Source organism: Tetrao urogallus (genome assembly GCF_951394365.1).
Source record: "Tetrao urogallus genome assembly, chromosome: 3".
NCBI classification, from domain to species: Eukaryota; Metazoa; Chordata; class Aves; order Galliformes; family Phasianidae; genus Tetrao; species Tetrao urogallus.
In genome coordinates, this window is record NC_136815.1 from 78066671 (window position 1) to 78091919 (window position 25249).

The following is a 25249-nucleotide window of genomic DNA, read 5'->3' on the forward strand; positions in this document are numbered from 1 at the left end:
GGCTATTGGCCTTCATTGGCTGAATTTAATTGCAGGAGACAACTGGCAACATTAGTTTTCAAATCATGTTTGGGGCATTCACCTACAATATAATTCTCATTGCCACAGGAAATGCTTTATCATGTTGTGTCACTACTTTTGTCATACAGAGAAAAATGTAACTGTACAAAAAGTGTAACTTGTACAAAAGATGTAATTCTAAAAGTAAAACTCTAGATGGGATCTCAGCCAGTGTCTCTGTCTGCTTTCCCATCCAATGGCACAGTAAAGACAGTGATGAGTTCTCTCAACACATACAGAGAGGCGGTGGGAAGCCTCTCCCCATCTTTATTCATCAGTATAACAATGGTTTTCAATAATGTCCCCTTGCCTTGGTTGAGAAAACATGGTCTTGACAACATATAAAGAACACGGTGTATGTACCTATTATGTGATTAGGCCTTCAACTTCCTTTCTCCAGTGTAAAAATATTTTGGCCATCAGGAGCTAAGGATTAGCAGGACAGAGAGAGGCAAGCACTCCATGCACTGTTGTTGGACTCCTTAGACTGTGAGCATCCAGTAAGAACCTTACCCCTGCCTCTCACACAGGTGCTGGCTTCTTCATGTAATGACAAATACAGAGTTTGCTGAGGTCCTTCTATGCTTATATTACTTAGATAAATCCCTATTCTTTGCCTTTTCAAACAGTATTGTATAGCTAATATCTAAACACCTAGCAGTTCTAAGTTTTTAAGTTGTTGTGCTTAGAAGAGATCTATCAAGTTCTGTGTTTATAATTTGTCTTTTCTTTGTTGCACCTAACCCTAGGTTTAAAACCTTTCAAGGTACAGACTTGTTAGTTGTTTGTTATGCTTCACAGCTTGATTGGCTAGCAGCACTGTATAGTCATATTCCTTCAGGGCTTTATATTTGGAAACATCATTTTGTGTAGAAATCAGTCTAAGACAGTTATTTTGAGTTTATTTTCCTTGAGGATATGTATTTCAGAATTAATCTGTCTCTTTCAGATTTCAGTGATCTTTTGAATTAAATTCTGATTTGCTAATTCAGCGGAAAGTAAAGATTTCTGAGGGTCGCAGGACTCCAGTTATACCAAGTTGGATGCTAGAATTTTTTCCAATGTTCTCCTCTCTGCTGAAAGCATTGTATTGTCTCAGCCATCACTTCAAAATACTATGGTAAAAATGTTTGTAATACTTTTTCTGATATTTGACAGCTGTCACCTGCTACTTTTTATTTCCAGGGGATAGAGCGATTAATTAACTATGGAACAGCAGTAAAATGAAATGTATGTTACTTTCTTAATCCTCCAAGCCTAATATGCCTTTCTTAATGAATCCATCTGTCTTGAAGAGAATTGAGAACAGAGTTCTGAAAAAGAGCAGCAACAACACTAGTCCCATAGAGGAGGTATGGAGTACTTTGGAAGAGTAATTTGAGTGCAGTATCACATCATTAAACCCAGCAAAATGGTGAAGGAAAGGGTTGCTAAAATCCATAGCCTGGACTGAGGTCACCGACTAATCTGACTTTATGACTACAAAAGATCCTAGACTGATGAGAAAGTGTCCTCTGATAGAGGTCAGCATTCCTCAGCCAAAACGGATCTTTCAGACTGGTGGAGGAAAAATGTGTTAGGACACATCACACAATAGCATGTGACCGTCAGCACTCTGAAACCTTTTGTGGGTTATAAAATGATTAACTGACCATTCAAATTCTAGAAATGTTGCATTTGTAGCAGCAATCAGCTCCTCAGAGAGGAGGCAGCAGAGTGTGAAACCTGAATTCAAGCAGCAGGGAAGGTTTAAAGTATAATTAAAACCAGAAATAACTTGCAGCTGCTAGAAATGAAATTCAAGGTTGGTAATGCAGCAATGTATGTATTTAAGTAGACATGTTTGCATGCACGTGTGTGTAATGACAATGGCAGAGTTCCCAAACAACAACAACAAAAAAAACCTGTTGCAAAAAGTGTTTGCCAGATATTATAAATTTCCAGAGTGAGCAGTATTAAGTATTCTCTGAGGACTTCTGGTCATAAACATTTGTTAAGAGTATGCACTTAGCTCATGCCAGTCAACACTACAAAGAAACACTACCACTAAGTTAGCAAAGTAGAGAACTCTTATTTACTGACTAAGTCCTGGTGATTCTTTTATCTGAGGTTCCAGTTCTGCAGCTTATATGGTAATACTCTTCACAGTTTCAGAATGCGTGCATCCTGTTATTATATTTTTATATTGAAGATTAAATATTTTATAGTGTATTTGCCTATTGAAGAAATTCTTTTACCTTGGGAAAAATAAGATCCTGCTATGAATTTCCTTTAACTTTACAGGAGGCTGTGATTCTCAGAACCAGGATCTCTCTTGGACATTTCAAAGGACTACACACAAGACTTGCTTTCTTCTCAAGGGACCTAAGATACTGTGTTTTGACTTTTAGGTCAGCCCTAGTATACGGATGTGGACTTCAGGTAGAATGAGCAATGCAAAGAACTTGTTTGGACTTGGGGTCTCCTTGTACTTTTGGGGACTGATGGACCTAACTACAACTGTGCTGTCAGGAAGTGCCAGGCCCCTCACAGAAGGGCCAGAAGACAACCTGTCAGACAAGTTGCATCAGCGAATGAAGAGGAGCTGGGTGTGGAACCAGTTCTTCGTTCTGGAGGAATACACGGGAACGGATCCTCTCTACGTTGGGAAGGTAAGAGCTGCCCCATGAGGATGTCTGGTAGAGTACATGCATTTGTGCACATGCAGACCGTGGCGAAACATGGGAAGTTTCTCTAAATGCATTTTTATTCCCTTCTTTCTGGCAGAGAATCTATTCACATTAATTTCACTTCAGCTCCCAAGAGCTTTTCAGCAGTGTCACCTTTAGCCATGAAGAATTTCCTTTTCAAGGTGCTGTCAATATATTTGCCTATTTCAAAGAGATCCGCTGTAACCATCATCAGCTGTAATTGAGGTAGTGTTAGAAAGTCTGCAGTGATCTTTCCAGGGACTCCTTCAATGTCAAGACAAAGCAAGGTTGTATTGACTCGGGAGGATTAGGAAGGAAAGGAAGTGTTTGTGATCATGCTTCTGTCTGTGATCAAGTCAGCTGGAAGATGAAATTCACAATCAAATGAAATAGCCAATATCTCTTGAAAACTGACATTTCAGTTTTTGTTTTCTGCAAATCTCTGAGGTCAGAGTATTTTCTTTCTTACCACAGCTTGACCCCAGGTTAATTATGTGGACTAGAGAGAAGTAGAAGGATAGAGTGACAGCTTATTAAATACAACAGTCCTATTTTCAGATCCCTTACACACTAAGAATATATACATCAGTACAAACATTTGTAAAATTGACTGCTATGCTCACCCTGTCTACCTGGCAGCATTTTGAATTCACTTTACTACAGCTCCTTGAAGAACATGCTGATGGAAGTCAGGCCTGTAATGTCTGCCATCACAATCTACCTCACTATATCCATCCTCCTTAGTCTTCTTTCCCAACATTTGTAAAGACTCTGAACTATTTAAAGTATCGACCTGCTAATCAAAGTATTGACCAGCTATTCAAAGGCCTATGGGCAGCACTAGGTTTGCATTTCATTAAAACCGAGCTGACAGATCTGGGAAGAGTGGGGAGGGTTAGTGTAGTGAAGTGTTTAAACAATGCAAATAAGATTTTATGTCTTTTTTTTTTTATTGTCTATCATTTTAATGTCTAGGTGATGAGCACAGCCTAAATATAGGTAGATATGACAAATTAAGCGAAGAAGTGATGCCAGAAAACAATTCCTTCAGATTTCATTGCTTTCCTTCCAAGCTATCTGTCTGCAGAAAAAAAAAGAATCACAAATCCAAAGGCACATTTCGGACTTGCATTTATCGTTTTACAAATCCACAGAGTTAAACTATGCCTTCAGTCATACCAGTATAAATCAAAATGAATGCACTGGCTTCAAAGGACCTCCTTCCAATTTATCCTTGTGTGACTGACAGCAAGATGTGCTCTCCTTCCTTCCTCCCGTAGCAGTGGAATTACTAGTGATTGCCATCAAATGAGACAACATTTGTCTTCATTCATCTCTGTGCCTAACTTTTCAGCTCTTGAGATCCCTATTGATTAAAGAAATTCTTATTTTCATACAACTTATAACTTTGGAACAATGACCAAACACATTATTTTGCATACTCAATTTCATCTGAAATGAATCCAGATTTGCACTGTAAGCTGAATTTTAGCTACAAGCAGTACTGGAAGTACTCAACTCCTCTTTGCTTTAGACTTCTGGTATTAGGAACACAAAAACATGGCACATCCAGCAGTTCTCTTAAGCTTGTTCCCACTCAGTTCTACTGAATGGGGATAGCAGCAGTGGCATTTCATGGTCTGTGTCCACTACATAAACAGCCAACCTGCCATGAGTGAGCTCTTTTCTACACCATGGTTGGGTCGCAATAGGGGCAAGCTAGGGCTAATTAGCCCTCAGGGTTAACAGGGCCAATTAGCCTTATGCACTGACAACCTGCTGGCTAGCTTGTTCCAACAGCCTTCTGAGTCTGTTTTGTGTACGCCAACCATCATGGAATTGTGCTGCCAAAATGGCCTTTGGGATACAAAATCTCATCCTCTCCCATCCCTAAACCAAGCTCAGAGCAGTGGGGTGAGCGCTGCAGCAGCTGCCAGGAAGGAAGGGCCTCCCCTCTCCTCAAACAGCTGAAGACGCAGACCCTTGGAAGGAGCTGCAGCCTACCACAATCCATCACCACGCCTGCACCTGAGGGATCCTTAGGAAAGGGGTCAGCAGGGAAGAGGCTGTGGGCTGAATTAATTGTTCTGGCAGGACAGAAATTTTTCATCCCATATCACCCCAGGCAGGCTCAGAAATATCTCGTGCAGAGCTAGACGGAAACGGAGAAGGACTGCGGGCCTCAGTGCCAGCACTAGCCCTTGAAACTGCCCTGGGTGCCTGCTGGACAAACAGAGCCTCTTCTGACCCCTACGACCCACAGCGTCTTGCAACATCCTGCTTGCCAGGCTTTGCTTTCACCCGCCTGCTTTGCACAGAGCCTGTGGCAGATGGAAACAGCATACAGTGTTGGTCCAGATATATTTACTTCATGCTCTAAAGACATCTCATAAGGGAGGAGCTCCTCTGGTGCTCTTGTACAGCTGTTTCAGGCTAGCTACGTGCTGCTGAAGCAACCTCAAAATAGCTTGAGTCAAGCCCTGGGTACAGGCTTGCCTCATATGATTTTCAAGGCTGCTATAAAAAATGTACTTTCCTATGTACCTGTAAGTCATGGAGCAAAGTATCTATTGGGCAGGGAAATGAAAGGGAACTTCCTGAGGTGAAGTCAGTACAACTTTTGCTTTTCTCCAGTGCTCATTATTCTTATATAAAGTGTTTCAGCTCCAGAAGTTTCCATGTCGCAGATAAATATGAGGCTTGAGCTTTCTTATAGGTAACCACTGTTAGATAGTAGGATGAACTAGGGAAACTGCAGTCCTTGCATGTGCTGCAGCAGGTACTTTCCGCATTTGTCTGGCAAACTGAACTGCTTCAGTACTTGAACTGGAGACAGACTTCACTGCTTTGCAGTGTTGGAGCTTCCCTAAGCCCTATTTCAGAGAAAAGAGGCATTTGAACCACAGCAACTGAATGAGCGAATAAAATGCCTTCTTTCTACAGACTATCAATACATATTAACAAAGTGCTCTCATGCATCCTCACAAATTCCCCTGCAGGTGTTACCTCCCTGGAAGCAGAGATGGGAGAGCACATCACGATCAGAATCACAGCCATTCAGTGGGTCTGCGTGAGTCCTTCCCTGAGCTGCCCCCAGAAGCACCACTCTCTTGCATGTGCTCTTTGCCAGAAAATGTGCTGTTTAGGTGCAGGTACAGCCCCCTTAATCTTTGTACTATCCTTATCAAAAGCAGCTCAGGTTGGCACAGGTAGCAATTTCTTTTGTACAGAAGAGAAAATACATTGGAATTGTTCCTACTTCTGAGCCAGCCACATGGCAGCACAATTTATTACACCACCCATTAAATAGAGCCAGCTTAAAGCTGGATCACCTTTCCAGTACAGTCACTTCTACATACACTCCACCATCATGATATTGGGTTTGTCACTGCAATGGTGTGAGCTTCAGTTTCTGTGGACACCTCATTCTTTCAGATTTATTAGTCTGCATTTATTAAGTCTTTTTCTTTTTTCTTTTTTCTTTTTCTTTTTTTTTTTTTTTTTTTTTTTGCTATGTCTTCAGGTTATATGAGAAGTTACAAATCTGCTGCTAGCATTTCTTATTGCCCAGTCTTAACTGAGACCTTGGTTGAGGCTTTTAACAAATCACAGTTAGACAGAGATCCTCTTGTACTCCTAAATTCTTATTAATGTGCCATGGTTGTTCCTTGTTTTTCTCCCTATATAAATGCTTTCATTCCAAACGAGGCTTTGAACAGAAGGGGTAATTTAACTCATCAGTTTTATTCAATATCTTATTCCAAGTCTTTACAACTTTTCAGAACATCCGCTATTTTAAAACATGCTCTTTTTCTTTTTCCTTTTTTTTTTCTTTCTTTATCATTTGTCTTTTCCTTTGGCTTTGCCCTCACTGTGACTTTTTCTTTCCTTTGTCTTTTTCTTTTTTTCTTATTAAATAATGACTTCTTGATATTCCAAAACATGTTTTCTTCCATCAGACCCAACTCTAAATTCCCCAGTCAGGTCTAACATCTGTAATTATCTGAGCAGCTGCACATACTTACCAGTGTGCTTATTCACTAAAACAAATGCCTAAGATGGAGCTTCTGAATCAATTTGAAAACCTACATAGGTCACTCTGAAAGTAATGCCTCCTATTTATTTCCATGCAAACTACAATGGATGCAGAGAGTAAAATAACGCTGTTTGATAGAGCAAATTCTTAGCTACAAAATATTTTTCAGCATAGTCACCACTGACAGCTATTTCACCATTTTCACCAGCAATGAACAAACCTGCATGACACACTTGTAAAAATCTGCACCAGTGTAAGTGAGCCACTGTTTAACAGCTGCTATGAGGGCATTGCTTCTGAAACACACCACTCACTGCCTCAGTGTGCTCACATCCACTGTTTGTTCTCCATAAACATGCAGCAAACATCAGTGAATGTCACTGGGTGCCTTTTTTTCCATATGGAGGAATTCAGTGACACAGTTTTGTTTCATACACACTTCCATGTCAGGTGCCATTTGGTCAGACTGCCCCTCTGATGCCATCTATCACACTGCAAAAGCATGTACTAGAATATTGGTGGGAAAATTCAGCCTCTACTGCCATACCACCATCATCTGCCTCTGACCTGATGGGCCAACATCAGAAAATAGGAGGCATTACTTTGAGAGCAACTCTTGTATAACAGCTTCCTTCTTTTGGAAGTATGCTGTTTATGAGTGATGACAGTGATAATCCCTGAGCCATGAGTGTTTAGGGCAAATAATGACAACCACTGTTGTTTTTTAAATTAATCACAAAACGCTGTTTCCTGAAGATGTGCCAGTTTGCAATTCTGGCACCTGCATGAGAAATAATACATACGGCAGTCATCTAAACGTAACTGTTTTGCCAATTTTTTCTGGGCTCGTTCTTCCTCCATTTAGCTGATACATCACCTGAGAGCTGCCAGCATTCCTCCTAAGGCCCGATACAGATTTCTCAGATACAGCAGCCACTGCAGAGACCGTGAGCAAAACGATGAAATGAAGTATCAATTACCTGACAAGACAGTTGTCACAAGCACTTTAGAGCTTAGCTGTGGCAGATGGGTTCCTGCCTTTAACAATCGTTGTCAGGGCAATTGTTAAAGGTCAACGTGCCACCTAAGTACTCGGATGACTGGGTGTTTGCTGGTTTGCTTTGTTTTATCTACTCTTTATTCATTTCCAAATACCATAATCACAGTTCAAAACAACATTCACACCTCAGCTGTTCCTTCAAGTTCCTCTTGATTGTTGCACCTCCTAACACCGCCCTGTTGGTTAGGGCTGAAACAGTTCTATATTTTCTAGGCACTGGTCAAGACTTTATGCTCTATTCCTCAAAACCATGGAAGTATGAGCATACTGTTAAGCACTCAGACAGCGTGAGTGAAGTTAAGTGTTCTGTTTGTCTTTTGATAGTCATTCCAGTATTTCAGAGGAACCAGATGTTTAACAGAATGGTAGTCCCTGGGATGATTTGTTTCTGTTTCAGATGATAATTTGCACAGCATTTACTTTTCCTCTGTTCTGTAGCATTCCCAGCTATCTGTGGCTGCTCAGAACTAATTAGCAGTCATGCAATAAATCCATTTGCTAATTCTCTAGAATCTCTGGGATACCTCTCATCTATATATCCTACAACAGACACAATGAAACGTTCCTCATTGATTACCTTACCTACTGCTTGACAGTAATTCTTTCCTGAAGATGTAATAGTCCAGCTGAATTTTTCTTGCTTTTCATGGGAAAATTTCAGGGGACTTTCTTTAGAAGACATCTGAATGATGGCACTCACTGAGTAGCTCTCCCATCCTCCTTTCTCCTTGGTTACAAAGAAATTTACTTCATCTGCCTGATATTATGCTACCCCCGCAGTATCTCTCTCCTCCATGAACAAGCGTTGTCTGTATTTTTGCTGACCTCTCCTTCTCTGGCAGTGAGTCTTTTTCAATGGCTACTGCAACCCGGCAAAGGATAATTCTTGTGCTAAACGAGATTTGAAAGAGGCACAGGGCCTGTTCCTTCACTGTAAAGTTCAGTAAGACCAAAATGCTCACATGCTCAGTGTCTTTTGGAAGCTACTTGCTCTAAGTAGCCCTGCTCATGCTCTAAGTCAGTCCTGTTCCTTTCTACAGCTCCACTCCGACATGGACAGAGGAGATGGTTCCATCAAATACATCCTCTCAGGAGAGGGAGCTGGCATCGTGTTTACAATTGATGATACCACGGGGGACATTCATGCTATTCAGAGACTGGACAGAGAAGAAAGGTCACAGTATACCCTGCGAGCACAGGCTCTGGACAGACGAACAGGCCGGCCAATGGAACCGGAGTCTGAGTTCATCATCAAAATCCAAGACATCAATGACAATGAGCCCAAGTTCCTGGATGGACCTTATGTGGCCTCTGTTCCAGAAATGTCACCTGTGGGTAAGGCAGATTTTGTGGTTAGAGACAGTCTCCAAAACATCAGTTCCTTGACACTTTGGACTCTGTGTTTGCTCCTCATAAAAGCTGCAGGGCAGGAGATCTTCCTTAGGGGTGCCTGGGTGCTGCAGGAGGAATGTAGGCTTTGCACCACCATCAGATGGGCACCTCTGAAAGGAAAAATGTGAAAGGGAAATGGAGAGCTGAAGAAAGGTGTAATTTGAGCATGCTCTCTGCAGACAACTAGCAGTAATGTAGTGCTGCTTCTCCCCTGCCCTCAGATGGTAGTATAAGTAATGACCATTAGACATCCACTACCAGCCAGGAAATTACGGTTACAGAAACCAATGCAAGTTCAAACTGAGAGCTGAAATGATGTCCAGAAGCCCTTGAAATTGCATAGACACAATGACAATTTTTAGCAACTTTCCACCTTCTAATCCTGTATGCCTGCACTGAACGCTGTTCAGTCAATCCCAAAGATCCAGTACTGTTTGCTCTGCACTTCTAGAAAGTGAGATCATGCCAAAGACAGTCATTATTGCAGTGTAGCCAGAGGGCAAATAGCATCCTTCTTATCTACACATCAAGATAAACCATTATCCCATTATCATGTGACAATTCTAATAGTCACATTAAGTACTCTTTTTTACTGGATTTTTTTCTTTCTTTTGGAGAGGTATGTTCCTTTTTGGCTCAGTAGCACTATTTCTGAAATAATACCAAATAAATCACATCCTGAAGTTACAGATGTGTTCAACTCCTCATTCTTCAAGATAATGTTGGCATAAGGCTGGAAACAAGCACCAATTCAAAAATTCCTTTCAGAAACAACGTTACTTAATGTTAGCAGGTAGCTTGAATTCATGTTTATTTTCCAGTGTGTATCTAGTAATACTGGATTTGTTTCTAACACAAAACATTATGTAGAAGGCTAAATGCATTCATAAAAGCATTGTCTGACATTTTAAGGAGTCAAAACTCATATATTTCAAACAGTTATGGCTCACCTTCTCCTTCTTCTTGATAAATTACATCACCTACATGCCATTATTAGCTTCAGAGGATGCAGACCTTGAAAACTGACTGAAGGAAAAGTATATGCATCTGTGCAGAGCCCAAAAGGTACTTTTTGCAGGGTGTAATCTGTAGTCCGTACAACGTAAATTGCAAAATATCTGAGAGATGCATCCCTTAATGCTCAGAATTTGTGAACAATTTCCATTCCTTAGTCAACATATAGCACCCATGGACCTCCTGCAGTAATCTGTGATTTATTCTATACATGTTATTTGAACTGATTTCAGATAACATTTTAAAGCAAGAAAGGGGGAAAAGAAACAAGTAGCATGTTACTAATAACTCCCTGCAAACCACCACGAAATGCTGTTAGGTCAGCAGTTCTGCACCCGTGCTCCATAGAGTTCTTACTCTTTTATATCTTCTTAAAGATGCTTAATGAATTTATGCCTATTAATTCCTTTAGTGCTATTGAAATACAAATGGGAGCAATAAATACAAACACCATCAGAACCAAATGTAGAGATTTTGTGTGGGAAAACTTGTCAAACATTTTGATATGAACTGTGTACTTTTATCCCACACGGTCTTCGTAATTTATTTATTTATTTATTTATTTATTGTCAGGCACCTCTGTAATTCAGGTGACAGCAACAGATGCTGATGACCCAACCTATGGGAACAGCGCAAGAGTTGTGTACAGCATTCTCCAAGGACAGCCATATTTCTCTGTGGACTCTCGGACAGGTATGTTATTTCATTTGGGAATGAGCCAGTGTGAAAAATAAAAGAAAAAAAAATTAAGAAGAAGAAGAGGTACATCATGACTGGACACAGAAACTGGACAGCACAGCAGTGTGAGGTGGTTAAAGCAAGAATGTGATAATGAACTCCAGAAGAAGGACTCTGCAGCAATATGTTCATCTGAGTGACCATATTCTGCTGTTAAGGATGGGGCTTGTTTGATCCTGTAAATATCTTTGTTAGCTTCTATCACTGCAATGATGTCTTCAGCAGATCTAGTAGGTAACCAGAACTGGAAAGTGCAAGTTGAAGCAATTGTAGTTATGTGGAGTAGTTTTACCTAAGGGTGTTCTTGTTAATAACCTTAAATTTATCTCCAAGACAATCTCTCTGTCTTGCTTGTTTTCTCTCTCTTTTTCTGTATATACCTAAGGATTATATCCAAAGGAGGAATCTGACAGGTTTTGACAGTTTCTAAAGGGTATCTGTAATGCTAAGGTCAGAAACTCATAAGACGATAGTCTCTGCTGAGCCTTAGGGGACAAAGTAGAAAAAAAAAATCACTTTGCAATCCATTACTGAAAGTTAGCAATTTCTGGTTAGCAGGTGTATTATCCAAAGACAATGTGCAAACCAGCTCTATGCTATTCAATTAAAGCAGTAACATTTGTTTTGTAATCAGGTTATCAAACATAGAAAAATAAGGGCATAATCATCATTTTTGTTAAGTACTGAATGATTTCTAGGAAAGCAAAGAGGTAACATTCTGCCTCAGATCCAGTATTGATTTAACAGCTGGAGTGCAACTTAGGCTGCAGAAAAGTCCTTTTAATCCAAAACCATGTACTTGATTGCTTTTTAGCAGAAAAGATCCTCTTTCTCCATTTAGAAATTTCCAGGTTACTTAGACCTGGATCTCTAGACATGAGATTCAGAGCAACGTCTGCGCAACGTTCAGGGTGCACACACTTGTCATCCAGACACTTGTCATCCAGAAACTATTTTTTCCGTATCACAGATACAGGACTCTAACCAATTTCTCCAATGCGAACCTGCCTGCAGGATTTGATAACCAACAAAATGTGATTGCCCATCTCATGTTCTTCAAAAGCAGAGCTAGAGCATAAGCAATCACCAGTTCCTTTGTAGTGATGCCTGATGATTAAAGCACCTAGGAGTGTGCACGCCATTTCAATGCACTCCTCTGCCAGCAGCCCTTGGGGTCCCTATCCCTCATCTCCCAACATGGCTTTGCTCAAGAACACTGCTCCTGCCCTGTTCTGTCATTTACCTCATGTATTTTGCATTAACCTAGATGCAAAACAATTCAAAGAAAGGCCAAGAGCCTCTGTCCTTTTTCACAGAATAACAGAATCACAGAATCTTAGGGATTGGAAGGGACCTCCAGAGATCAAGTCCAACCCCCCTGCCAAAGCAGGTTCCCTATAGCAGGTCGCACAAGTAGGTGTCCAGATGGGTCTTGAATATATCCAGAGAAGGAGAATCCACAACCTCCCTGGGCAGCCTGTTCCAGTGAACAAAGTTTCCAGAGGACTTTCACAGCCTGTTCATGATCAAATTCCCCTAAAAGGTTAAAGATGTGGATTTAAATCCCATCAGGCAGTACGCAAAGGTCCCTGATTCTCTCACATCCTGTGAAACTATTTGGCTGTTATGGAACAGAAAGGACATCATCTCTGCTCTTTACTATTTTTTAAGAGCCATGTCCAAGTTGCTAAAAGCAATAGTGCCAGTACCTGATTTTGGAGAATCTGAGGATCTGAGACCTTCCCATAACCATAGAGAAGGCTTAAGGTTCATCACCATCCTCAGCATTCCTTGGCCAACCAATTGCGTGCAGCAGCAGGAGGAGGTGCATGGCCCCCCCTCCAAACATTACGCAGTGAGGTTGTGTATCCAGGTGGAGGGGCCCGGTAGAACCTGTGTTTTACTTTTTTTGTAAAAACCAAACCAATTGTGTGCTGGGCGTTCCCAGAAAAGCCAAACCTTTTGGAGGAAGGGGGACCTGGGAGCTGGGAGCAGAGGGCATGTGTGAATCTGAATGGCTTTGAGGGTTGGTGTGCTGGAACACAGACCACAAATGCAGGTGCTGATGTCTTCTTTAGATTTAGCTCACTCTCTCTCAAGGACAAGACAGGAGGAGGAATTCTCAGCAAAATATTTGCTTGTAGAGAAAATACATTCCAAAATGCTATGCATTTTCATCTTGTTTCTATTACTGAGGAGTTGAGGAGTTGCTCAACTTTGCAGGATGAGACTCTTAAGGACTCCAGGCAGCAAAATTAAAATAGCGCACTGTGAATTGCCCGGTCCTGGTCGCTATTTCTTTCCTTTTACATTCAGTAATAATTGCCAATGCAATATCTTTTTACTGCATTTTTATTAAACCCATACATTGCTCGCCTGCTAAAAATAAAGACTAAAGGAGATCACTGCAGCTGGCAGTGCCCTGATGCAAGCACCCTGCACGCCGCTCCGTGCAGACAGGGTGGGTGCCTGGGGCTGAGGGGGCCGTGTGGAGGGACACCCTGAATGTGTTCCAGAGTGCAGCCATGGCTTTGGATGCCGCAGTGTCCGGCAACGCGTCCTGCCCCAGCCGGCTGCTGGCAACCTTCATAAGAGAAGAGCTGCTGCCACCTCACGTCCGCTCGCAGTAGCGTCACCCGAGGAAGGCGACGGCCAACCTCCCCTCCCTACTCCCCCCCGCCTTCCCATAGAATTAAGGACATTTCAGTAGGAAAAGACCTTCAAGGTCAAACTCTAGTTGCCCCCGGCCTAGGTGTCTACTGGACTTCAGTCAGCTCGTCCCAAGGACTCTGTGCAGGAGGACAGCCTGGAAACCTCTGTATTTTTTCTCTGATCCCATTACTTCTACCTTTTATACAGAGTTTTTTTAGCCTGAGTACAGCCATAATTCAGCGTAGCGCGCTGTGTTCCCACAGTCCTTATCCAGCTGCTGTGGAAGGCAGCGCTTTAATTTTGAATGGACAGCCTGCCCCACATCTGATGCGTTTTAACCGGGCTCCTTTAAAATTCATGCCTTCTGTTGACCTAGATTTAATTTGGGTGAGTTTTACTGTGCCAACAAAGGTGAGACTGAGTGCAGAGTCTTATCTGATGCTTTGTGTAGGGAGCACACTGCAGAAGCAGGACCACCCTTCCTCATTTGTGCACTAACTGCTGTCTCCTTTGTTCCCCAAACCACTTCCCCTTTCAATCTCACAGGCTTAATTAGGACAGCTCTGATGAACATGGACAGAGAAGCAAAAGAGTATTATGAAGTGATTGTCCAGGCCAAGGATATGGGCGGACAGCTGGGAGGATTAGCTGGAACAACCACAGTCAACATCACGCTCTCTGATGTCAATGACAACCCACCCAGATTTCCACAGAGTGAGTATCCACCCTGTCAAGATGGTAAAAAGGGCAGCGCCGCATGACTGCTGTCTGGTCCCATTCCAGCTATTTGCAAACTTGGTGTGGCAATAACAAGAGATGAGCATGATTTCAGATCAAAGGAGGAACTTTCCTTCAGAAAAATACCAAAACGAAGCTTCCAATAGTTTGTCTTTCAGTAAAGGTTCCTGTCTGCCAAAATCATCAAAAGCAACCTGCTTTTCACAGGGTAGAAAATTAATTTACGGGACAACATTTAAAGAAAGAAAGAAGGAGAGCTATTCCAAGGCTGCTCATGGCCGTTGCCTTTGGCTGCTAATAGCTGCCCTGGTTCTCTTCTTGTCCTATCTCCAAAAAGCTGTCTGTCAGATCAGGGCCATGTGGCAGTTCTGGAAGTTGGAAGATAATTCATTCAACACCGCAGCAAGGCCACTGCAGGGAGCGTCTGGTCACTGAGCTGTCGGCGTCACACAGGCTGTCCCACAGGCTGTTCTCTAGTAAAGATTCCCTTAAACCTCAGCAGTATACAGCTAAACGATAAGCAACGCAACAGCAACAGTCAATGGGATCTGAAAACAGACACCTCCACTCTTAGCAGAAACACTGCTTCGTCTTTACAAAGTCTTAAAGCAAGATTTGCAGTTTTTTGCTCTTTTGTGTGTGTGTGTGTTAATTATTCTAGGTCAAATTTACCTACTATATTGCATTTTAAAATCAGACATAAAAATTCAGATCTGTTTGTACTAAATCTTCCAAAGGACCTACGATACATTTCTATTTTTTAAAAAAAGTCAATTTTCTAGTGGCATCGATCAGTTCTCAAGCTATTTTATTTTTGCTTTTTTTCTCATCTGGATGAGGAACAAAAGCTCCTGCAGTTCTTTTTGTTGCTGTGCTTCTTCTCCATCTGTTTCTGCATGTGGCATTGATATATCAAAACACTCCACAAAGACTAGCAAGAAGCATCAACTTCTACTTTCCTTCTCCTTTGAGAACAACTTACTGAACACATCATCACCAATCCTGTTTGGAAAATGGCATGAATTGCAACTTTGATATCAAAGCCTAGATTAAGGAAAATGAGAACAAATCAAACCCTACCCTTGGTGTTAGTCTGCCTTGTAAAGCACAATAATTGGACAGAGAAAGTGCAGCGAGGATGGTTTGGACATGAAGTAGGATGGCAGGACTGTATTTTATAAAAAGCATTTATATTTTTAAAACATGTAGTTTAAAAATGCATACTTTTAAAATCGCAGTTATTTCTTTAGCTGCTAAGCAAATTAGTGATGTGCTAAATGTGCTCAAGGCCAGGTTTGTAGAGAGAGGCGGTGCATTTGAGTAGAGCAACTGTTAAATTTGGGAGAAGGAACAGTCAAGCTTCTGAGCTCTCAAAGCACTGCACAAGTTTGTGCAGACTTGGTGAAGGATCCATGGTGCTCAGCATTTGTGTGCTTATTCCAGTTGTATGTCTTTCCTACTAACTATGTTTCATATCCTGCTATAGATAATAGCTGCACCACCACCTGTGCTAATTGCTCAATTTTTCCATCTGAAGTTCCTGTTTTTGATTTTATTGCTATTTTGAACAGAACCCTGTGAGCAAACCTGTTGGTAAGACAAACACCTGCATCAAACATTCCCTGGCAACTCAAGTCTGGCTGTGGTCTGTTAAAGGCGATCACACTGTGCTGTGTCCACTCTGGGAAAGGTCGTATTGATTCCCATCAGACTAGGGGTATTATGGCCCATCTCGAAGCACCTTTTGAATTAGCATGCAGTTTCTGGCTCCTTTTCACAGCTTGTTGTTCTGTTTCTCCCTGCTTCTTGTGGCAGAGCACTACCAGATGAGTGTGCTGGAGTCTGCTCCTGTCAGCTCCACCGTGGGCCGCGTGGTTGCTAAAGACCTGGACGAAGGCATTAACGCAGAGATGAAGTACAGCCTCGTGGATGGAGATGGGCTGGATGTCTTTGATATTAATACCGATCCTAATTACCAAGTTGGCATCATAACTGTGAGAAAGGTAGTAAAGTTTCCTTTTTGTAGTAATTTATAGCTAGTGGTCCTGGTTACACTTTGTGTGTGCAGTATTCCCCTATGCGTGTAGTAACTTGGCTCCCGTTGCGTGGCAGTAGCCCCTTTCCTGCTATAAAACAGCATTTCTTTAACATTCATTGCTAAAATATGAAAGCAGATCACATTCCTAGGAGCAGCCTTTCAAAAGCAGGGACAGTGCTAGCATAAACATGTCTTTTCCCACCAAAGGAATATTCAGATTCGCTATTTATCTATTTAAATATTCTCTGTAGCTTAATTATCCTACAATGCAAGAAATTAGATCAATATTTGCATTTGAACTATACACATTTTTCACTCCGGTGTCCCACAAACAATAATAAAGCATGCCTTAGAATTATTTATAAACCAATAAAACCAAGGCAGTGTTTTTTTTTTAATTGCTGCTTGAAGATCCATAAATGCTAATTAGGTTGGAAGAAGCTGTTTCTAAAATGGCAGCTGTGAAGCTGCTAGTGCTCGGTACCGCAGGCTATAGAGAACGGAGTAGACCTTTCTGCTTAGACTCCCTGCTACAGGATATTTATTCTACAATCTTACATAAGTGCAAGAAGTACTTCTAGGTTACGAAATTGTAACCATATTTCTGAGTAAGTGTATGTCTGGTGTACTAATAAGAGAATATATACTCCCTTTAAATAGCCTGGGACAAAAATGTATGCTAAAATGGAAGTACACCTGGGATTGATTTTACCCTGCAAGTCTCTGTGCCCTACAGCAAAGCATTTAAGCATGTATTTATGGTCACTTCTCTCCAACTCTTATTTATGTGCACTAAGCCCTAAAGTTAAGTGTGTGCTTAAATGCTTTGCTAGAACAAAATAAATGTTATAAAAACCTTACTGGAATTTTTCACTTATTTATTGATGAAATAACGTAGTTTATGTGGAGTACATATGTCAATTAGCGTGACTTCGCTTATCCTAAATACAGCTTTACTAGATGTTAATATGTACCAGAAGCAGTTATAAAAAGTTTATGACATCAATCATACTGGATATGTACCGACATCACACTGCTCAATCCATCCACTGTATATAAATGTCTCTAGAATGTGATCTATACCTGGCACTGTTTGAAATGTTGCAGTCATCAATAGCCAAACATTGGGAAGTCGTCCTTTGGAGCTATGCAACCAAAACCAAAAATTGTCATGCAATTGGTATTGTTAGAAAATAATATCACAGTAAGGATAAGAGGTATAAGAGGATAAGTAAGAGGGAGAGAGAATTTCTAACACCAAAATGAATTCTTTGAAAAAAAAGGCATCTCTCCTCTCAGCTGTGTGCTCAGCAGGAGGCAGCCATCTTGCCCTCCTCACGCAGTCATGTTGGAAAGAGGTTAGAATGCATCCAAAGCAGAAGGTACATGGAAGGCTCAGAAGTCTAAGCCACAGCAATGAAGGAGGCCAAAGCAAACTGAGGTGGTCTGAGCCCAGAATGTGGTGGCCTGCCATGGCTTTAATTTTTCTTTTTTTTTTGTTCCTAACTTGAGCACCCTAGGCAAATATTTCCTAACATAGTTGGATTTTATAGCTTTTAAGTCTTTCTGTGATTTGAGTGCTCTTTTTATAACAGCTTTTTGGTTTATGTGCAGTGTTTCTCACACGGTCTTCTTCATGTGAGAATCCAGGAGATAGAATGACCTCCTTCCTGATACACATTCAGGCAGCTTTGCATTGCACACTTCTTGCCAGATGGACAATAACTATTGCTTGATTGTGTGAATATATTTATTGCTATTTTACAATGCATTAATACACAATTGGTAGAGCATAATGACTCCATACTAATGGGTAATATATTTGTACATCTACTTGAATTCTTGCTGACAAGTGCTATGTCTGCCGTGTCCACTGATTCACCAGGAGAATTAAGTGCAGCAGAAGTAAGGTTTGGATCATCTGCTTGTGCTTCCATTTTCTTGTCCAGCTCCTTGCCCTATCTAGTCATATGTCTTCAAAGTGAAAGAGCTGAAAGGAAAAAGCAAAGGTTTTGGATGAGAACAAGAATGGCCTTACTAGAGACTGAATGAACTGAGAGTGCATGGTATTCCACATACAGCATTCCAATTTGTACAAATGCAGCCACACGTTTTGAAAGCCATCCCTGTACCAAAAATGATATCCCACTGGGCAACCCTGAGAATGGGGACATTTCTTCCCTGGTACAAAGTCTGTCCTGCTTAGAAGGTCTGTGTTAAGTAGATCCAGTTGTGCTGGCTTTCAACATTAATGCTCCCTGAAATACAGAAATAAAGGGCTGTGATCATTTAATCCCTGTATGATTGCTTGTAACTCCTGACTAGTGCTTGGAAAAATATGGTTGTGTCCTCTAAAAATTGCACTTAATCTGGTGAAAAAGTTCCATGCAGTCATTCTTGTCATGTTTTCTCTTATTGGGATTGGTAAATTGCACATTAAATATGAAATTGTCCATTTAAATCCAAGCAGGTTTTAGAGAAGCTCCATTTAATTCAGGGATCTGTAAAAAGGAGCATAGAGGGAAATTAAAGATTTATTTATTGAAAATTTCAGTGTCAGAATCTATTATTTCCATACCCTGGATCCCCAAGTAAATAACTTTATCTAGAAAGGAAATCAAGTTCACGCAAGTACTAACAGATAAAACTCATCTCTTCTTATGCATGCTCTGGGACCTCTTCGTCATGACTGCCACCAGGGCCCATTTCTGAGGAACCAGCTCCTCACATCTTTGCCTGTTTTCAGGTGCTTCCAAACTACCTGTTTCTGCCTGGTTTTTTTTTCGTTTCTGTTTTTTTCCCAGACTAGAATGAAAATGTGAATCACAATACCAGGGTGGTGCAGCCACTCTTGTTTTCATTATAGCAAGAAGAATGAAAGAATGCACATTTTAAAGTGACTGCAGTATGAATACATATTGCAAACTGACTTTTTTCAGTTCAACTGTCAAAAATAATTAAAAACAAGATGCAGGCATTGCCACTGCCAGTACAGCTGTCACTCAGTGCTCTGTTTCCACCTGCAAATATTAATCTTTATTACCCTTGTGAATAAAGCTCATTGTAGAGATTTATTATTTACAATAAGAATTAGCTTATGTGAGAGGGCATCTTCTGAAGATTAAAATATGGACTAAATCATGTGATGCAGCTAGCCTAATCATAGATACGATTTTTCTCATTAGCCTTTAAGCTTTGAGAGCAAGAAAAGCTACACCTTGAAAGTCGAAGGTGCCAACTCCCACCTGGAGATGCGCTTCCTGAACCTGGGTCCTTTCCGAGACACCACCACTGTTCACATCAGCGTGGAGGATGTGGATGAGCCTCCTGTTTTCGAGCCCAGTTTTTACTTTGTGGAGGTGCCTGAGGATGTGGAGATTGGGGCCACCATACAGATAATTTCTGCCAAGGACCCAGATGTGACCAACAATTCAATCAGGTCTGTATTTTCTTCTTGTGTCCCCCAGGAGTGTTTCCTGATACCTCTGGTTGATGGACTGGCGATGGGGCTGACGCAGGACAGGTGGGAGGAACTCTTTCTTTCCAGCCTGTTAAAGTCATCAGTGAGTTTAATCAAACAGGATCTCATACTACAAGGGGCCTGGTTACAACTGGCAAAGCAAAGTAAGAAAGAAAAAAGCTTTTTCTATGGCACACATAGCTAGCATTGCCATGAACTGGTCAAGGCAAGCCCTGACAGTGTAAATTAAAAACAAACTCCAGACCTTTGTGCTTTTGCTGGCACAGTCTGACAACAAAACTGACAGCATTGCTGAGAATCTGCTGTAGGTCTGAGGGGAAAGTAATGAGCTCTCTTCCCATTCTGTTTCATAACCATTGCTATTTGGAACCTGTCTTTGTCAGCAGCTCAAGTGCACAACTACATTTGGAGTAGTTTGAACGCATACTAATGAGCACACATGAGCCACTGAATTCTATAGTGTTTGGTCAAAGCTGCAGAGCTAAATGTACCTGTAAGGAGTTATGGAAGGTAAAAGGTGTATTTACAGCCCTAGGAGCTGCAGAGCTACAACTCAGAAAGGAGCCATAAGGGCAGCTTTGTGTGATAGCGGTACTGTTTTCCATGGTTGCTGCTGAACCAGCCCAATTTATCAGAGAAGACTGATTTTCTCTGAGGCCAGCCCACATACTGGTTTTCACTGCCTGCAGAAGCTCCAGGTGTTTGCAAGTTACTAATCCCAGCAGGTCAGCTGCTCCTCTCACCTGCAAAGCGCTTTGGGTGCTGACCCTGAACCTGTGTTTGGATTCTGAATAGTCTGCACTCAGCTATCTGTACTCAGTAACTGGGAAATACTGGAAAGAGTCATAGCACTGAGAGTCTTCAAAGAAAGGGAAGTCTATATGAGCAATTCTGTGGGCTTCAGCTGAGAGATGCAAGCAGACACAAAGACTGTTTTTCTTGATGTGTTACTGCTGTAATTAAGTTTTTCATCTCTTCTACTTAATATACCCACTTTTTCTACCTACATTATAAAGCTATCCTACTTCTCATGACATTGTTTCAAATTATTGAGTAAAACTAAACTGCTATACTGTCTGCAGCACAGCTTCATTACCCTAAACTTTTTTTCTGCCTGCATCTATTTTGCTGATTGCAGTCTAGCATTATCCAGACACTGCAGCACAAACAGCTTTGTGCTAATCTGCTTTAAATAGTATAGAAATAATTCTGTGGAGTATTGGCAGTGTTCGTTGTTATTTCTAATAAGTTTTCTTTTAGTTTTCTTGAGAGCTTTCCAGTGGCTGCCTGTGATGAAAAAGCATTCTAGAAAGCACAGAAGGCATTGCCAAGGATATTTAAAAACACGTTACACACTGTAAAGATTCCTCTATAACTTTTTTCTGTCCCACCTTTCTTCTTTCTTTCCTTCCCGTCTTCCTCCCTTCCCACTTTCCTTTCTTTTTCTTTCCTTTTTCTTTCTTCCTCCACACCTTGCACATACAAATGTGAATGACTGAGATAAAGAAAAAAAAAAGAATAAGTACTATTTGAATAGCACTTGTAATGCTAACTAAAATGCAAATGTCAAGTATTGCTTCTCCTACTCCTTGCCTCTAATGTGGTTTCCTCCATCCACACCAACTCTGTGTTGGATCAGTCTGGCTATGTTTTGGGCTTGCACAAATTTCACTTTGCACAGGGTAAAACAAAATAAGAGGATCCCAGATACCTACCTCATTACATAAGATGGAATATGTCTGAAATTAAAATTGAGACCTGACACGTCCTTTGGCCGTTTTGTCAATTACAGGAGTCAGGTCATATCTCAGCAGCGCTCTGGACCCCCACACTGTAAACTTCCAATTGCTAGAAGTACACCATGATTCGTTGTCAGGGAATTTAGGAAGATTACCTCCAGAGTACAATAGAAATGAGTGTGTAGGAGCAGGCCTTATTAACAAGACAACACACATGCAGAATCCAGGCTAAGACTCCACCTGTGCTTCTTGACACCAGTGATTAATACTGCACCACTAATCACAAGGCCGTATTCAATTTCATATACTCATTGGCCTTAAACTGTCAGAGGGAAATTCTTTTTATAGTCTCATGCAAAAATAATTATTATAGCAAAATATAGCAACCCTCGTACATATTTCCCAAATAAATCAAATTCCTCAGAAATTTCTTTATTTAAGAAGAGGTAGAAAGAATTGGAAGTGAAAGGGAAGCAAACCTGCCTTTCCACCCTATTTCATTCTTCTGAAACAGCATAACCTAACAGTACTTTATATCCCAGCTTAATGCATCACTATATAAAGATCGGGCTGGCATTCTCATTCCAGTGAATGCACTTATGCTGAAAGGAGAAAATTCAGACAGCAAGCCCTGCTCAGCATCTGTTATGACTAATGCTTTCAATTCCCATCAACTTGGAAGAAAGAACCAAGAGAGAAGAAGTCCAGGCTCTGTTCAAGTCTGTGGCATTTGCATAAACACATGGGTAGCTTTTGCCAGAGGATCTCTTACCATGTTAACATAATTAGCTAGGAAGGTGACTGGTACGAACTGGTGGTAAGAGTATTTGAAGCACGTAATTGAGTATGTTACACACCCTGCAAACGTGTCTTTGCCTCCAGTCTTCTCATCTGCTGAAGGAAAACTTGATGACTGATGGGAAAACCTGACATCACCCCTTGCAAGGACGTGGCTCTGTCAGTAGGGCAGTTGAGGGTTCAAATGGAGTTAATTCCACTGGAAGGAAGAGAGAATGTAAAAGCGAGAGCAAGGGAATGGTTCCTCCTCCTCAGCCCAAGTGCCCAGTTAGGAAGTTGGTGTGAAGTCATTTTCAAACAGTCTGAACTGTGCCCAAGGGAAAGGTATAATTATTTTGCTTAGAAAAAGAGCTTGCACTCCTCAATGACAGATTTTCTCTGTAAAGCAGATGTTCCCATACCGAGCTGTGTCTTGCTTTGAGGCTGCTTCCTCTAAATCTTCCTGTCCTCCATCTCCATCCCAGCAGTTCTCACTGTTACGTGCCATTAGCCATGCGAACTACTCATTTTTCAAGTGTCTTGCTCTGTACCTATACAAGTCACTGGAGCACACAGCTGAGTTGTGGATTTGCTATATAGGATTCCTAGTATTCCCACTGCTGGAGTACTTTGTTGAACATAGAATCACAGAATCATTTGAGTTGGAAGGGACCTTTAAAGTCCATCCAGTCCAACTCCCCTGGAGTGAACAGGAACACCTACAGCGAGATCAGGTTGCTCAGAGCTCCCTCCAGCCTGACCTGAATGTTTCTAGGGACAGGGCATCTACCACCTCTCTGGGCAACCTGTGTCCATTCTTATTGCAAGAAAAAAAAACTTATTCCTTACATCCAATCTAAATTTCCTTTCCTCTAGTTTGAGATCACTGTCCTGTCACACAGCAGACCCTGCTAAAGAATCTGTCCCCTTCTTTCTTATAGCCCCATTTTAGACATTGAAAGGCTGCTATCATGTCTCACAGGAGTTACAAAACGCTTTCAATGTATACTCTTGCAGGTACTCGATTGACAGGAGCAGTGATCCGGGGAGGTTCTTCTATGTTGACATCACTTCAGGAGCACTGATGACTGCAAGACCTCTGGACCGGGAGGACGTTTCCTGGCACAACATCACAGTGCTGGCTATGGAGCTGAGTAAGGAGAATGCAGACTGTGCACAGATTAAAGAGATATAATAGACAAAGCAGGCTGAAAGACCAGGATTCAGCAATTCATAGGATCTTATGTATTGAAGGGGAAGTGATATTGAGTTACTTCTCAGATACCAGCAAGCCAGTACCATATTTTATTAATTTCTCATGCTCCTTTTCACAAGGTGGTGGGAGAAGGGGAGGCTGGCATTTAAACGCAGAGTGTATTTTTTTCTTTTCATTAGTATTCTAGGGATTTATTTAAAACTCTTCCTGAAATATGTCTCTGTGAAAGCTCTGTTTCTCCAGAAGGACTGGGCAGGTGCAAAGGCTGTGCAGCTGCCAGAACTGCCAGTCCTACCTGGGAGGACTGCGCAGTGCAGGGACTGGCAGGCAGCAATGATTCTTTACTATTAGGTTGCTTCTGGAAATCTGCTCTGGGCCAGAAGCAAGTGAGTGGCACCACCATCTGCTCTCTGCCTGGATGATTTGTGGAGGGTGCTGTGGGATCCTCTTGTATGAAAACCCCACAGCAACTGGAACTTAATAGACTCTCAGGTTTTACAATGAACTAAAACTCATCTCAGGATTCACCCCACCAAGGCTGTGAGAACAAGGAGATGCTGATCATTTCATAGCAACGCAATGAAAAATGGTACTGAGTTCACAATACTTACAAATGTGAGCTTCGTAAAGAAGCTTACAATATATGAGCAAATAAAATAAAGAGTTCACCCAATCTTCACCTGAAATCTCTTTGTTCCACACAGTTTTTGGTCAGGATTTCAGTTCATTGGCAGAGGAGCAGCAGTATTCCAGAAGCTTGCTGCCAAAAGCTGAGCGATTCCTCATCTTTGAGGAAGCTTCTGTTACATCCAGGCTGCACCAGGGATGTGGGGCAGTTTGAAAGGAAACAAATTGAGAAGCTGTCCCAAACCCAACCAATCAACTTAAAGTTAGCAGGGAGAATATTTCACAAGAGTCAGGAGGAAATCTGCCACACATTTGCATGCTGGAACAGCCTACAAGGCCTTCCTGTTGCATTTTTAGTAGTGAGAGCGGCTGGTGACATGGTGGGATCTCACCCCATCTGTTTCAATGCTAGCTTTATTTTCAGCCACTGATGGTCATCACAGTTCCGTATAGATGCACACTGCCATGGAAGTCCTTAGAAGCCACCCCTGTAGCCGCACTGCAAAGCGAGAGCAGTCTGATGATGTCTTTCTTCCTTTGACTCACCCTCCTCCCTGCCTCCTCTGCCAGTTTTGCGCTGTACATGTGCAGCACAGTATTTTAACTTAGCTTCAGGAATGCCGCAGTTGTGCACTCCTAAAGCTTCTTGTTTCAGAAGTCAGGTGAATATTATTGAGTGTAAATGCAGACACTCTTGCGACAGGTGTGTGAGCGAGATGTGTATGGGTATGTGGAAAGCCAAAGGTTGAAATTATATATCAGAAAGAAACAGTATAGTTCAAGAGTATTAGCCCATTGACATGATGTAAAACACGTTATGGAGTCGGCACACTGAACTTGCAAGAAAATTCCAGAGTATGAGAAAATTATTGTTTATATGAACACATCATTTTATGCTATAAAGTGAGATATATTTGGAGATCTATGCATGACACTTTATGGCTCAGACAAGATTACTTTTAAAGAAATTTCTAGACTTTTGCTCCCTTTC

The 25249-nt window shown here is 41.5% G+C and overlaps 1 protein-coding gene across 1 annotated transcript in view; it reads left to right on the top strand.

The window, feature by feature from the left end:
• Positions 1-2468: 2468 nt before the first annotated feature.
• CDH20 (cadherin 20) overlaps positions 2469-25249 on the top strand; it is a gene marked incomplete at both ends in the record, with an annotated part of 33612 nt that continues 10831 nt past the window's right edge. The window contains 7 exons of the mRNA XM_079533013.1: positions 2469-2711; positions 8887-9181; positions 10826-10945; positions 14189-14356; positions 16196-16383; positions 19604-19857; positions 23433-23569. Coding sequence (XP_079389139.1) covers positions 2469-2711; positions 8887-9181; positions 10826-10945; positions 14189-14356; positions 16196-16383; positions 19604-19857; positions 23433-23569 — 1405 coding nt within the window. The remainder of the gene's footprint in view (positions 2712-8886; positions 9182-10825; positions 10946-14188; positions 14357-16195; positions 16384-19603; positions 19858-23432; positions 23570-25249) is intronic.